Source organism: Ranitomeya variabilis, chromosome 6 (assembly GCF_051348905.1).
Source record: "Ranitomeya variabilis isolate aRanVar5 chromosome 6, aRanVar5.hap1, whole genome shotgun sequence".
In the NCBI taxonomy this organism is placed as follows: Eukaryota; Metazoa; Chordata; class Amphibia; order Anura; family Dendrobatidae; genus Ranitomeya; species Ranitomeya variabilis.
In genome coordinates, this window is record NC_135237.1 from 348,689,873 (window position 1) to 348,704,366 (window position 14,494).

Sequence of the window (14,494 nt, forward strand, 5' to 3'; positions counted from 1 at the left end):
TGGCACGAGGTAGAACGGGTTGTTCAGAGAATATCCCTACCTCCAGCTACATGGACAGGACAGATTCCTACACAACGTGGAATCTATGCCATGATCTTGCCGACGTTCTGAAAAGGCTAAAGGAGGTCTAGGTCGCTTCCAGACGAGCGTCTCTAATAAAGTGACCATTTTGTAACATCATTGGCCACTACTGCATTTATAAAACTTACCAATGAATATGGAAATTTGCTGTCAAGTCAATGAACCACACCAGATTTGTTTCCGAATTTAATTTTTATTGGCAGATTAATTTAAGTACAGTAACATTTTTATTCAATATTTTAGCACTTAAAAATTAAAGTGTACAAAGGTGAAATTAAGATACCTAGAAGAAGACTAAATATTTGGTTCTTTTCTATAAATAAATGATTAAAGACACACCAATCCCTATCTAAATATAGTGTGAAGAAGCTGTCCTGTTGTTACAGAAGGAGTAGAGAAGAATTCTTCACGTCACACGCTGTGCTGACTTGTTACAATAAAGAGATTATCACACAACAGGAAAAACAATGACACAGCCCATAGCAAGTACAAATGTTGAAGCTGGCCATATCAGCGTGTCCTGGGACTACAGTGGAGGTGCAGAATAAAAAGAAAGAAAAGGAGAAAAAAAAAAAAAGCACTTTTGGGGGGGTAATTTCAAGTTTTATAACATGGATGGAAACTGCAGGCTACACTGTATGTCATTACCTTTAACGGCGTCCTCAGTGGGAACACAAAAGCAGATTGATGTCTACACATGAGACGTGCCATACACAACCTGTACACGGACAGTCTTAGATAAGTATTACATATGTCCTGTGATTTCATTCACAGTGCGTGCAGTTTCAAGATACACAGCTTGGTCACGAGGCTCCGGAAGCCATAAACTGTGCGCATAAAAAGAAAAAAATAAACGGCACGGCCTGCAATCACAAGGATCCTTGCAGCACAGCATATAAGTGTCTATAATGCATCCCAAAATAATACTAAAAAACCCAAAAAACACAGGACTGCTGCAAGCAGGTTGCTCGTATGTAAGCCTCGCCCTGTGATTCGCTATTCTTCACTGTACCTCACATATTGTAAGAGGATTAACATAGATTAATATAGTCAAATCAAATTATTGCTGGTATGGCAAACCAGAATTCCATAGCAACATCCTCTTAAAACTGAAAGAAATAATAATAAAAAAAAAAGGCTATTTAAAGTCAAATGATAGGGACGTGCTTGTTACAAACGTAATAAAGGAAACAAATGAGTTCCAAGTAACTAGAGCTGGTCTATGTGTCTTACAGCATTTCCATACTGCACGTAGGCTGTTGACTTCTTCTACTGCATAGCTAATGTAAGTAATCACTCAACCTGGCAAAAGCACAGGATCCGATGCCTGAGTGGGCCATCATCTCTAGACACTGCGCAGCTTGCTCTAAAGCCAGGGACAGGGGCGGCTGCTTTGGCAGGTTGTGAATATCTATAGAATTAAAGAAAATATGGTTAGGAACGTACCAGACCAATGACAAGACAATCCAACTCTCCTAGACGACAAGATTTGAAGGGGTTGTCCGGTATTAAATCTACAAGTCTGTAGTCACTCTAATGTGAATGCTAACATTCCATGTACTACGCCCGGTGAGGATTCTCTGGTGTCGGCAGACATACTCCCGGCCATATTCCAACAAGAAAGGTCGGAAACAGTCTAGTCGGAATGTGACCAGGAGTATACAAATCTCATACTTTGGGTCACATTCCCAATGGCATCTGAGAATCATCACAGTGCACATCGCATTCGATGTGAGAATTCACAAGTCTGCAGTCACAAAGTAACTGCAGACTTGTATCTTTAGACTGGAAAACCTCTTTAAGGCTACGTTCACATTAGCGGCGGGCGCCGCAGCGGCGCCGCATGCGTCATGCGCCCCTATATTTAACATGGGGGCGCATGGACATGCGTCGCACTTGCGTTTTGCGCCGCATGCGTCGCTGCGGCGCCCGCGTCCGGGCGCAGAGGACGCAGCAAGTTGCATTTTTGCTGCGTCCAAAATCAATTAAAAAAAGGACGCATGCGGCGCAAAACGCAGCGTTGTGCATGCGTTTTGCTGCGTTTTTGTTTGCGTTGTGCGCTGCGGCGCCGACGCTGCGGCGCACAACGCAAATGTGAACGTAGCCTTATATAGGCAAAACCGTTATTTTGGGATTGGGGATTACTACATACACTCATTCTGAAAAGAAGAACACCACCAGAAGTCTAACAGCGTCTATGGTCATATTCTAGCACACACAGTCCTATCCATCATACAGATCACTATATTGTCACCAAACCACAGGTAGCGTGAATCAGAGCCTGGATGCAGAATTGAAGCCAGGAAGGTTTTATCGACATTTCAGAGAAAACAGTTTAAAGATCCAGTGGGGTCCATGGGTATAAACAACACTAGTCTAACACGGCCATGGCTGGTTTCTCCCCTTCTGCTCCAATGATTGACAGGTCTCTCTATGTACACACAAGAGAGACCTGTCAACTGGAGCTGTGCAGGAAAAATCTTGCAGGGGCAGAGCTGGATTAGTCTTTTCTATTCCTATTGTTTCTGGAAAGATCTTTAGACTATGTTTTCTCTGAAACTTTGGAACATTTCAGAGAAAACCATACCTGGCTGCAATTGTGCAACCAGGCTCTGATTTATGCTGACCGTGATTTGTGGAGGGATGAATAAACTGATGGGTTCCCTTTAAACTTAAGGCACCATCTTCCACAAAAGGTGGAAGTTATGTATAGTCTATAACAACGCTAACCATATACCTTCTCCATAAAGGTATATTCGAGGGGCTGTGTCAGAAAGAAGATGTATGGTGGTATCTATAGCAGTATTAATAAGAACCCTCATAGCAGGCTCAGTTAGCATTGGCTAAGACTATGAGCAGTGGGCAAAGTTGACATCTCACACACATGAAATGTAAGTGTCACACATCTAGTACACACATGCCTCACGTGCCACAGAAGAGGGAACAATTCAGCTGATGACAAATGTAAAGTAATTGGAACATGACTTGATCATCAAAACACAAATGACACTTTAAAAATCTATTCATCCGTGATAGCAATACTACAATGTACATGGAAATAAGGTACATTTCAATAGAGGCAAAGGATTGGCATCCTATACATAGTCCCACAAAACCTGGGGGCCTGTACGAAGTCCCACAAGGACTGGAGGTCTGTACGGAGTCCCACAAAGCCTGGGGGCCTGTACAGAGTCCCACAAAGACTGGAGGTCTGTACGGAGTCCCACAAGGACTGGAGGTCTGTACGGAGTCCCATAAAGACTGGAGGTCTGTACGGAGTCCCACAAAGACTGGAGGTCTGTACGGAGTCCCACAAGGACTGGAGGTCTGTACGGAGTCCCATAAAGACTGGAGGTCTGTACGGAGTCCCATAAAGACTGGAGGTCTGTACGGAGTCCCATAAAGACTGGAGGTCTGTACGGAGTCCCATAAAGACTGGAGGTCTGTACGGAGTCCCATAAAGACTGGAGGTCTGTACGGAGTCCCATAAAGACTGGAGGTCTGTACGGAGTCCCATAAAGACTGGAGGTCTGTACGGAGTCCCACAAAGACTGGGGGCCTGTACGGAGTCCCACAAAGCCTGGGGGCCTGTACGGAGTCCCACAAAGACTGGAAGTCTGTACGGAGTCCCACAAAGACTGGAAGTCTGTACGGAGTCCCACAAAGACTGGAGGTCTGTACGGAGTCCCACAAAGACTGGAGGTCTGTACGGAGTCCCATAAAGACTGGAGGTCTGTACGGAGTCCCATAAAGACTGGAGGTCTGTACGGAGTCCCACAAAGCCTGGGGGCCTGTACGGAGTCCCACAAAGACTGGAAGTCTGTACGGAGTCCCACAAAGACTGGAGGTCTGTACGGAGTCCCACAAAGACTGGAGGTCTGTACGGAGTCCCACAAAGACTGGAAGTCTGTACGGAGTCCCACAAAGACTGGAGGTCTGTACGGAGTCCCACAAAGACTGGAGGTCTGTACGGAGTCCCACAAAGACTGGAGGTCTGTACGGAGTCCCACAAAGACTGGAGGTCTGTACGGAGTCCCACAAAGACTGGAGGTCTGTACGGAGTCCCACAAAGACTGGAGGTCTGTACGGAGTCCCATAAAGACTGGAGGTCTGTACAGAGTCCCATAAAGACTGGAGGTCTGTACGGAGTCCCATAAAGACTGGAGGTCTGTACGGAGTCACACGAAACCTGGGGGCCTGTACGGAGTCCCACAAAGACTGGAGGTCTGTACGGAGTCCCATAAAGACTGGAGGTCTGTACGGAGTCACACGAAACCTGGGGGCCTGTACGGAGTCCCACAAAGCCTGGGGGCCTGTACGGAGTCCCACAAAGCCTGGGGGCCTATACATAGTCCCACAAAGCCTGGGGGCCTGTACATAGTCCCACAAAGCCTGGAGGTCTGTACGGAATCCCACAAAGCCTGGAGGCTTGTATATGTGAACAGACATCCCTCTCACGGCTCAGATCCCACATACACTAACAATGCTGCATTGGATTTGGCAGAATTCCCAGACTGTTTCTATGGTAACCATAGTGCAACATGACAAACTACTGTATAAAATATCAGTCTTTGTGTTTAGAATGGGTGCAGTGTGCGCTGGGAGATAGCAGCAGCGAATGTGAGAGCAGAGGGACGGGTCTGATGGAAGGACTGTGTTAAATAACTTTTCTTTGCTTTTAAAACTAACAAGGGAAAACTTCCCTCAGTAGTGTCACATCCTGTCCCTTCTGCCGGCTGGATCAATGTCTTTTTCAGGCATACAAGCAATGGGAATCTCTGAATTACTGTGGTATGGGCAAAATGTACTGAATGGAGATTGTAGGGATGTGCCGGGCACACGTCTTACCTAGTATTGCACTATTAAGGGATGAGCACACATGTTCCCTCTGTATAGGATCAAGCTGGTAGCCCACTGGGCTGTTCCAGGGGTCGGAGTATGCAAGTAAACTAAATGCGTCCTGGTTAAGGAAAGAACAAATACAATATATCAAATAAAGACAAGAAATTGTAGAAAAGTCCAAAAACCAATGTAGCACACCTAGCTCTCCTCTAGTAGGCTGCACTGTATACAAAAGTAAAGCAGAAGAGTAGGCGACCCCGACAGGCTTATCAGCCATACCACCACCGGCCATACCACCACCGGCCATACCACCACCGGCCATGAGCACCTGATATAGTCCATATATACTACCAGCAGAGATCAGGTTCTCAGCGCTGACATATGAGCCGGGTACCTGCTGAATGTTACATCATGGACGAGGCTACAGTGACCCAATATCTGTCTAGATTTCTCCGCTGGAAGTCAGCCTGGAGAAATGATGTCCTGACCACCCGTCACCTGGACCCTGCAGCCAATCGCTGGTCTCAGTTGTCAGATCACTGGTGGTCGTGATGTCATCACTTCCACGCCAGCAGTGCTGGACAGGATTCTGTTGGAAATCAGGTCATCTCTTTCTCAATGCTTACCTTCCCCTGTGAAGTTTAAAGGAAGCCTGTCAGCACAAAATTCCTGTTCAAACCAAGTACAGGTGCTCGGTGTACCCCCATCCCTCACCACCATCGCAAACAGGATTCTGACATGTGCGTCAATGGGGCCATAGACTATAATGGTGCTGACAGTCGACACAGTCTGAAGAGCATCATTTTTAGGCGCATATGCCTACTGCAGGCGGCCACTGAGACGTAGTAGACTGCACCTGAGAGTCCGCCTCCAGTAGGCATACATGCCCAAAAATAATGCACGTCAGAGCACACTAGGGCTCCATTGGTGCATGTGTCCGAATGCGAGCCCCGATGGGACCAAGGACACAGTGTGAAAACACTCTAACCTGTTTTCCATCTGCATCTTCTCAGTCCGCTATTCCTTGATTGTCAGCTCTGGGTTTTCCAGGAGCCAAAGGGGAGAGAGATGGAAAACAAGTAGATGGGAGAATGCACCGAACGATTGGCCACGCCATGATGTACCGAGCACATGTCCTTGGTTTAAACAGTCGTTATGTTGCTGACAGACTCCATTTAAAAAAATATCAAAGAACCTCTTAAAATGTATATCAGCTCACAACAGCCCAGTATGTGTGTCCAACATTCCTGGCATTGAGAGAAACGGAAAAGTAAGGCCTTCACTCGTAAAGGGAAGGAATTAGAGAAGCCATCTTGACTCAGCCAGAGATTTACCTTCAGCATATTTTTGTTAGTGGCATTTTTTCCACGTTCTCTCCTTAGTTGCTCACTCATGGCTTGTAGTTCTCTCCCAAAACATATCATCCTCTCAACAGCAGCTTGGCTTCCTCCACACAGTTGGCGTCTCACCTGAGTTGAATCTACCTCTGCCAAAAGAGGAAAGAAGCAAGTTATATTGCGCCATTGCCCTGGTGACCCTTTAAAGCTTACTGGTCTTTGAGAACCAAAAAAAACCCGCTAAGGGATGAAGTCTGTGTGTAGTTGTCTGGGGCAAAGACATCACTTATAGGCAGAAAACTACTGCAGCCACTGTCTCGTCTCAGGGGTGACGTGCCATAGAAGGTGGCACCCGCGCAGGGATTGGCATAGTTCTGCATCATAAAGAACATTTATTTTATTTTTAAGTTCTAAACACAAACACATAACAGAATTGCCAGAACCCAGCAGAATGCATGTGTCCCCCACATGGGAATTTGGTTTGGTAAAAGCCCATTCACTAGCATGGCGCAGATTTTTAGAGTGAAATCCATGACCATGACGCTTTCGAAGTCGCTCAGGTCACTTGAATTTCCCATTCTAATCTGATCCAAGGGAACCTTGCTCACTTGATGCTGCACTTTGCGGCCATGTCATTTCCATATAGGAGAGCACCAATTGTGAAAAGGATGGAGTCTCTAATAAAATGGGCATCGTGTGGATAAACGATCTGCTGCTACTGTTTGTAAGGCAATAAACATAAGCACAAACCCATTTCGGTGTCACATTCTTCCAATTCGTTGTCATGCTTTGTACTGCCATTAAGAAATCCATTAGATGAAGCAGCGGCAAAACCGTTGGAATAGTGATCTGTCTCCATTTCTACATCATTGCTGAAAAAAAAAAATTTGTCTTACCATTCTTCTTATTTTAGATATACAATAAGATGGGCAAATCGTTTCGGAGGACCCTGGTCCAGCTGTCGGGTCAGTATTCCATGGCCACTGAAGGTGAGCCCTGCAAGCCGCCTCCAACCTGACGGCATCGTCGGCTCTGCTTTAGATTGGCTTGTCTTGCGTGACAATATTTGTACAGCGTGACGTCGCACTAAGCCATTTATTTAGAAGAGGAGCCGTAGATGCTGCCAGGTAGGAGGTGGTTCACAGGACTCCTGTCCAGAGACCCCAGATTACTGACCTGATGCCGGACCAGCCGATCATCTCTCATATACCATAGATTATTTTCAATAGTAATATAAATGTAATCGATAGTATTGAGGATTGCATAACAAACAGGCAATCCCTGCATGTGTCACAGCTGTTGAAAAGCCACAAGACATGCAGCCGCGGGACTGGAACATAATATTCGAGCACGCCAAAGGCACCCGTGCATGCACAGATAACACCTTATCCCAGCACATTTGCTCATCACTAGTAATCGGCACGAAGATCTGTAAAGAAATTATGGTTTGTATCCGTTTAATGTTCTGTTTACTTAACACAAAGGGGGAAAACAAAACAATTGTCAAAATACGTGGTCAGATTTAGCACTCAAACTCGGGACTGAGAAGATATAAATCTAAAAATTGAGGCAAGTAAATGGGCAAATCAATTCTTAAAAGAGAAAACGAAAAAAAAAAGGAAAGGCATATGAACAGCGTAATATTCAGTCACCGATATCACTATACGCAGTGTTAACAGATGTCACCAAAGCGAAAATCTCAATGAAATATCTGTGGGGTTGTAAGTGCCCAATATCAGCATCCTGGCGAGGCATGTCACCCACACGTGCTCGCTCCGGCCGAGCGGCATCATTCCGCCTTCCGTGTGGGGTCTCCTTGTCACAAGCCATGCGGCTCTAGAGGCGATGCACAGATTCATGCTGACAGATTTCGGGCACGGCGTGCCATCAGACCGACGGCCGACGCTCAGCAGGAGCTGCGTACCTGGTGTAGTTGTTAATCTGCTGTGACATCGTCATGTTTATACTGTTCAGTTCCGTTACATTTAGGCTGGAAGGCTGGTGTTTACTACGGCTGTGGGACTGGTGACTTTTGTTGGATATTACACCATTACTGCAATTGCTATCCGAACCTGAGAAGAGAAAGCCGAGGCTATAAGTGGGGAAAACAAATCAGTCAGCCTTGTGGGACGGAGGCTCCGGCCTGGACTCCTCTTCATTGTCAGGAATTCACTACTTGTGCCAACCAAAATCCAGTGAGCGCATTATCCCGGGTGGTGGACATGGAGGACAGGGCCACTTCATTACCACACAAGGGCTACATGCCGCTATTTATACGGCCTTAGGACCTCATACACAATAGATAACTGTCAGCCTTCACTCCAGACATAGGTGCGCTTACAATTCAGACATGATGGATCCTTCTCTCCCTTGACACCACCTGTTAGGGAAGGGTCGAGATATTTGACTGTCGAGCCCGCTGATATCGGTCTATTTGGCAGCCTTTAGACGAATGACTAATCACAATAAAACAGCAAAAAAAAAAGCCATTTAAGGGTCTTGTTCCCTGTGGCGGTAATCACCAGAGCAATTCCCAGTGTGAACAAGCCCAGCGATCAGATTACATAAGAACTATCATTGACAAAATGGATGACTGGCACTTCCAAGCTAATGTGAACAGGTGCCACCTAGGTGCAGATACCTCCATATACAATAATTAAAAAAAAAAGTTGCATTCTGTAGTGCTAAAGCATGTCAATGTCTGAATACTAGAAAAAATGAGACGCTTAGCACATAATTTGGCCAATTCATGCCTGCCCAGCAACCAATGACAAGGTGTTTTTTTTGTTATTCCCATAGTTAGATATGCATTTGCCCGTCACTTCTAATAGAAACTCCACAGGGTGGGGGGAATAATCAATCATTGATAGGAAAACCACAGAATTATTGAAACCTATAAAATGGCGTAAATGAGGAATAAATGACTGTATAGACCAGTGGGGCAGTGACTCTCAGCGCCTGAGCCGAAGATCAATGCAGACATTTCCCATAGGACAGCGGACAAGGTTTTGCGCATGAGCGATACTACAGCGCCGAACAGGTCAGTGTGACATTAATGAGAGGGGGGTACCATTATATGAAGTCAGGGTGCAGGGATTTTTTCCAGGCACCACACGCTCTGGAGCCTGGAAAAAAATCATTAACATAAAACATTATAAATGAATTTCTCAAGATACACCGCAGTTATGAGGCATACAGGTAACACTGGTTTAACCATTCTATTACCTGTATGCCCATAGTAAGAGATCAAAATCGTCCAGGGGTGAGAGATTCCATTTAAGTGAATGGGGATGTGTTGTCAGTCTTGGCACATGGTGTGGTCGGACCACAGCTGTGGAAGGAGAACCTACAAAGTAGCCACAGTGCTTAACTAGCACCCGGACAGCTTTATTCTGAGTGTTGATGGGATCTTGACAGTCGGAGATTGGACATAATGGCGTATTATAGGGATATGTCATCACTTCTTGTTGTGGTTACTATTATTATGATATGTTGCCCGCACATTCGGAGTTAATTTATTCCATTGCTGGTAACAGATCAATACTTTTTATTGGCTTACAGTGCTAGACCCCGACACACCCTAATAGGGGTATTCAGGATTAAAAAAAACATGGCTCTTTTTGTGGTACCTGAGCCTCAGCAGGCCCGCTCTTTGTGAAGTCTGTGCCTGTGGATAGACGGGCTCATGTTGTGGCCTACCTGAATAACTGTCTTGTGACTTAGGACTGCGACCTCCCAGACATCGTACTTCACTGTCGGTCCCGTTCACCATCTCTATGAATTGCCTAACTCTGTGAGGAAGAGGAGGATTTCGTTAGAGAATACACCGACACAAGCACAATGGCTAAACTTTATGTATCTGTAACCGTTCTTCAGTTTTAGACTTATATCCATATTGTTGCGGCTAGGACAGTACATGCCGGCTGACTGCACAAATCATGGCTGCCGAGGGGAGAGCACTAGTGATGAGCGAGTATACTCGTTTCTCAGGTTTTCCCGAGCACGCTCGGGTGGTCTCCGAGTATTTGTAATTGCTCGGAGATTTAGTTTTTGTGGACGCAGCTGCATGATTTAGGGCTGCTAGCCAGGCTGAGTACATGTGGGGGTTGCCTGGTTGCTAGGGAATCCCCACATGTATTCAAGCTGTCTATCAGCTGTAAATCATGCAGCTGCTGCGACGAAAACTAAATCTCCGAACACTAGCAAATACTTGGAGACCACCCGAGCGTGCTCGGGAAAACCTGAGCAACGGGTACACTCGCTCATCACTAGACAGCACGCCACTGCCACTTGTCGTCTCCTCGCTGTACAGTAGTCAGCAGTCATGCAGGTCAGATTTCACACCGGTTATGTCCTACATATTTTCTCACAGAGGGTCTGTATGTTATGGAATTTAGTTTTAGCCATTTGTCATTTACATATAAATGTAGTTATTTCATGCATGCATCAATTACCATGTGCAGTCAGTGTTAACAATCCTGAAAGATGATTAAAAGGGTCATTTGAGAGTAGAAATGATAAAAGCGTGGCCTAACCCTAATACAGCACTACTCTTGTCCTTGGGATAGGACTGATATTATAAGAAAATGGGCCGGAGCCGCAATACCTAACAGGGCCCAGAGGAATATAATTCAATAATAAAAATGTCACATTGGCGGCTGGTTGTGAGATGCCGATCCCACACAACGCTGGACACTCACTTTAAGGTAAAGAACAGATTAGGATTCCTTTCTAGCAGGTTGGGGTATAACTGCTGGGTGGTCTCGATTGCCTCTCCCATTCTTCCTGCCAACACCAATTTCTGAATCCCTATTAAATAAAGACAAATAGTCAATTTACAGATAATTGCACTGTACCACAGTAGTATAATATACACTGTGTTCCAAATTATTATGCAAATAATATTTCCTTATATTTTCTCTAAATTACCCATCTGAATTGCAGTCATTGTTATTTTCCAGTCATCTACTATTCTAGTATAATTGCAATGTTTTGGAACAAACTGCCTATGACAACAGTATCTTTAAAAAAAAAAAAAATACTCAAAATGCATGTTCCAAATTATTATGCACAGCAGAGTTTTCAACCTTTTTTATTTTTTATTTTGAACAAAAAAATGGTCAATTGTGAAGTTATAAGCATTATCAGCTTATTACAAAATGAAATCAAACAGTTTTCAAGTGAAAACTTTATTCTAGGTGATGATACATTTGCACATAGGACCCCTTGTTGGAAAGAAGCTTCTGAACTCTCTCGTCCATTGAATTTGTCAGTTTTTGGATGGTTTCTGCTTCAATTGTTTTGCATGTGGACAGAATACCCTCCCAGAGCTGTTACTTAGATGTGAACTGCCTCCCGCCATCATAGACACTCCTTTTGATGATGCTCCAGAGGTTCTCAGTGGGGTTGAGGTCAGGGGAAGATGGTGGCCACACCATAAGTTTGTCCTCTTTTATGCCCATAGCAGCCAGAGATGCAGATGTGTTTTTTGCAGCATGAGACGGTGCATTATCATGCATGAAAATTATCTTGCTGCGGAAAGCACGGTTCTTCCTCTTGAACCATGGCAGGAAGTGTTGTTTTAGAAACTCCACATAGATTATGGAGTTCATCTTTACCCCTTCAGGGATCATAATGGGGCCGACAATCTCTCTCCCCATGATTCCAGCCCAAAACATTACTCCACCTCCTCCTTGTTGGTGCCTTAGCCATGTTTTCATGGGGTGTCCATCCTCCACTCCATCCATCTGGACCATTGAGCGTTGCACGGCACTCATCGGTGAACAAAACAGTTTGGAAGTCAGTCTTCATGTATTGTTTGGCCCACTGAAGCCATTTCTGCTTGTTGCAGTGGATAGAGGTGGTCGACAGGATGGCTTACGCACAGCTGCAAACCTCTGAAGGACCCTGCATCTTGTTGTTCTGGGGACTTTGGAGGCACCAGCAGCTTCAAAAACTGGTCTGCTGCTATGACAAGGCATTTTTGCAGCTGCTCTTTTAACCTTACGCAATTGCCTGTTGGAAAGAGTCCTCAATTTTTCCTTATCAGCACGCACACGTGTGTGCTGGGAATCAGCTACATACTTCTTGATTGTGCGATGATCACGATGAAGTGTCTTGGCAATGTTGGTTGTAGTCATGCCTTGACCTAAATACTCCACAATTTGTTGCTTCTCAGCAGCCGACACATCCCTTTTCTTACCCATTTTGGCAAAAAATGTAGGCTGCTTGATAATGTGGAACAGCCTTCTTAAGTAGACTTGCCTTTATTTGGACACACCTGCCAAACTAATTTGCACAGGTATCTGCAATTGCTTTCAGTGATATAAAGAGCCCTGACACACATCACCATCAATGAGTTTAAATGACAAACAAAAAATTCTAACCTTATCACTCCTAAACTCTTTGTGCTTAATAATTTGGAACACAGTGTATAACAGTATATATATATATCAGTATATACCATGACGCATACTGTAGATGAGGTACAAGATGAGGTTAAAGGAGTTATCAGATCTATATAACTGCAGGCTTCTGAAACCTTACAGTTCACACACCACTGTTTCCAGCGAGTCATGTGACCACACGTGATTTGCATACTTTCAGCCACATTCAGACTAGACGTGCTCAGCCTGGCGCAATTCACTTGTATAGAGTGAGGCTGAGCACCTCTAGTCTGCACGTAACCAACTACAGGCCACATGAACGCTTGCTCTCCCTGGCATGAGTGGTGCACGATCTAGAAGTATTCAGAATTCTGCAGTCATATAGAATGACTGCAGACTTTTATCAAAAGATCAGACAACTCCTTTAAGACATCCACATGTGAGAATGGGCAGTGCACGGACACCCACTATCCTTGGCATTATTGAAAATTCCACCTGAAAGGCTTCAGGGTCTACAGTAAATAGGTAGAATAATATATTTTATAACCGAAAGTGTTAACTTCTGAAATCCATGTGTCCTGGTCGGAGTTTTACACAGAACCACACCCCGCCTAATAACGCTCAGACTTCTGTCCATTGTATGAAGTCATTCACCCACATCACAGAGGCCGTAGTATCATGGCTGGTTGTGCAGGTAAAATGCCGACAGTCTGATCAAGTAGAATACTGACTGCTGTAATGTGCGATGCGGTCTTACTACACACAGGTACAAACTCACTTTGTCTATTTTTAATGGAGGCCAGCTCTTCCTGAACAGTCTGATCTGTGGACTTGGCGAAAGCCTCCGCAGTGGAACAGTAGCCATGATGGACAAGATAAGAAGACACCATCCTAAACAGGAGTAATAAGACAAGTTACAGCAGCCATACACAGACACAGCCGGTTTACAGCCATCATTGCACACTAGTTTTGCTTTTACTGCAACCGAGACAATTAAATTACATTAAAGGAATGTACACCACAAACCAAAAAACATAAATATAATAATAAAAGCAATACTAATAACAATAAAGGGCAATGAATGCAATGACCAGATTCTCAACTAGTGTAGTGAATTATGTAATAATGGAGCGGGAGAGGTCTTAAGGCCGTGTGCAAAGACATTTTTCTGTGTCAGCTTAGTGCATGCTCCACCATTGTGCAGTGGGGACAGCAAGAGAGATGGCAGAAGAGAATTACACTTGCTCGGTCTGTTAGCAGATGAACCACTGGAAGAGGTAGATGAGGGCATGGCAGGAACAGACCAGCAGGGTACAGTATTCGCGTTCATTGGTTTCATTGAAGTCCAGCCTGCTCTACTGCCTTGTCTGTCTATGAAGTGCATATAATACATCATCCAACTTTCCACACAGACTTTCCTCTGCTCCTAGCACTCACATAGTATGCCTTTCAGCTAAGGCTACTTTCACATTTCCGTTTATCTTGTCACAATGCGTTGTTTTGTGAAAAAAACACATCCTGCAAAGTTGCCCACAGGATGCATTTTTTTCACGTAGACTTGTATTATCGACGCATCGTGATGTATGGACACACGTTCCATACGTCGTGCACTGGATGCGTCGGTATTTGGCGGGCCTTCATTGTGAAAAAACATTCAAGGGAACGTTTTTTTCGTATGTCCTCTCCTGCATTTTTTAATGCTCATGCCCGGCCGGAACTCCACCCCTCCTCACTGGGACTTTACAATGAGCAGCGGACGCGTTGAAACACTGCGTCCGCTGCTCACGTCACTCAAAATTTCATAAGCTTCCGTTGGAATGTCGTGTCGACGCCTGGTGACGGCCGAGT

General features: G+C 45.0%; 1 protein-coding gene across 1 annotated transcript in view; it reads right to left on the reverse strand.

The window, feature by feature from the left end:
- Positions 1-254: 254 nt before the first annotated feature.
- The window catches only part of RANBP9 (RAN binding protein 9), an 87,536-nt gene continuing 73,296 nt past the window's right edge, over positions 255-14,494 (reverse strand). The window contains exons 7-14 of the mRNA XM_077269916.1: positions 13,425-13,537; positions 10,961-11,069; positions 9,960-10,051; positions 8,185-8,332; positions 7,011-7,132; positions 6,258-6,409; positions 4,930-5,041; positions 255-1,492 (exon numbers count right to left, since the gene is read on the reverse strand). Coding sequence (XP_077126031.1) covers positions 1,362-1,492; positions 4,930-5,041; positions 6,258-6,409; positions 7,011-7,132; positions 8,185-8,332; positions 9,960-10,051; positions 10,961-11,069; positions 13,425-13,537 — 979 coding nt within the window. The 3' untranslated portion in view covers positions 255-1,361. The remainder of the gene's footprint in view (positions 1,493-4,929; positions 5,042-6,257; positions 6,410-7,010; positions 7,133-8,184; positions 8,333-9,959; positions 10,052-10,960; positions 11,070-13,424; positions 13,538-14,494) is intronic.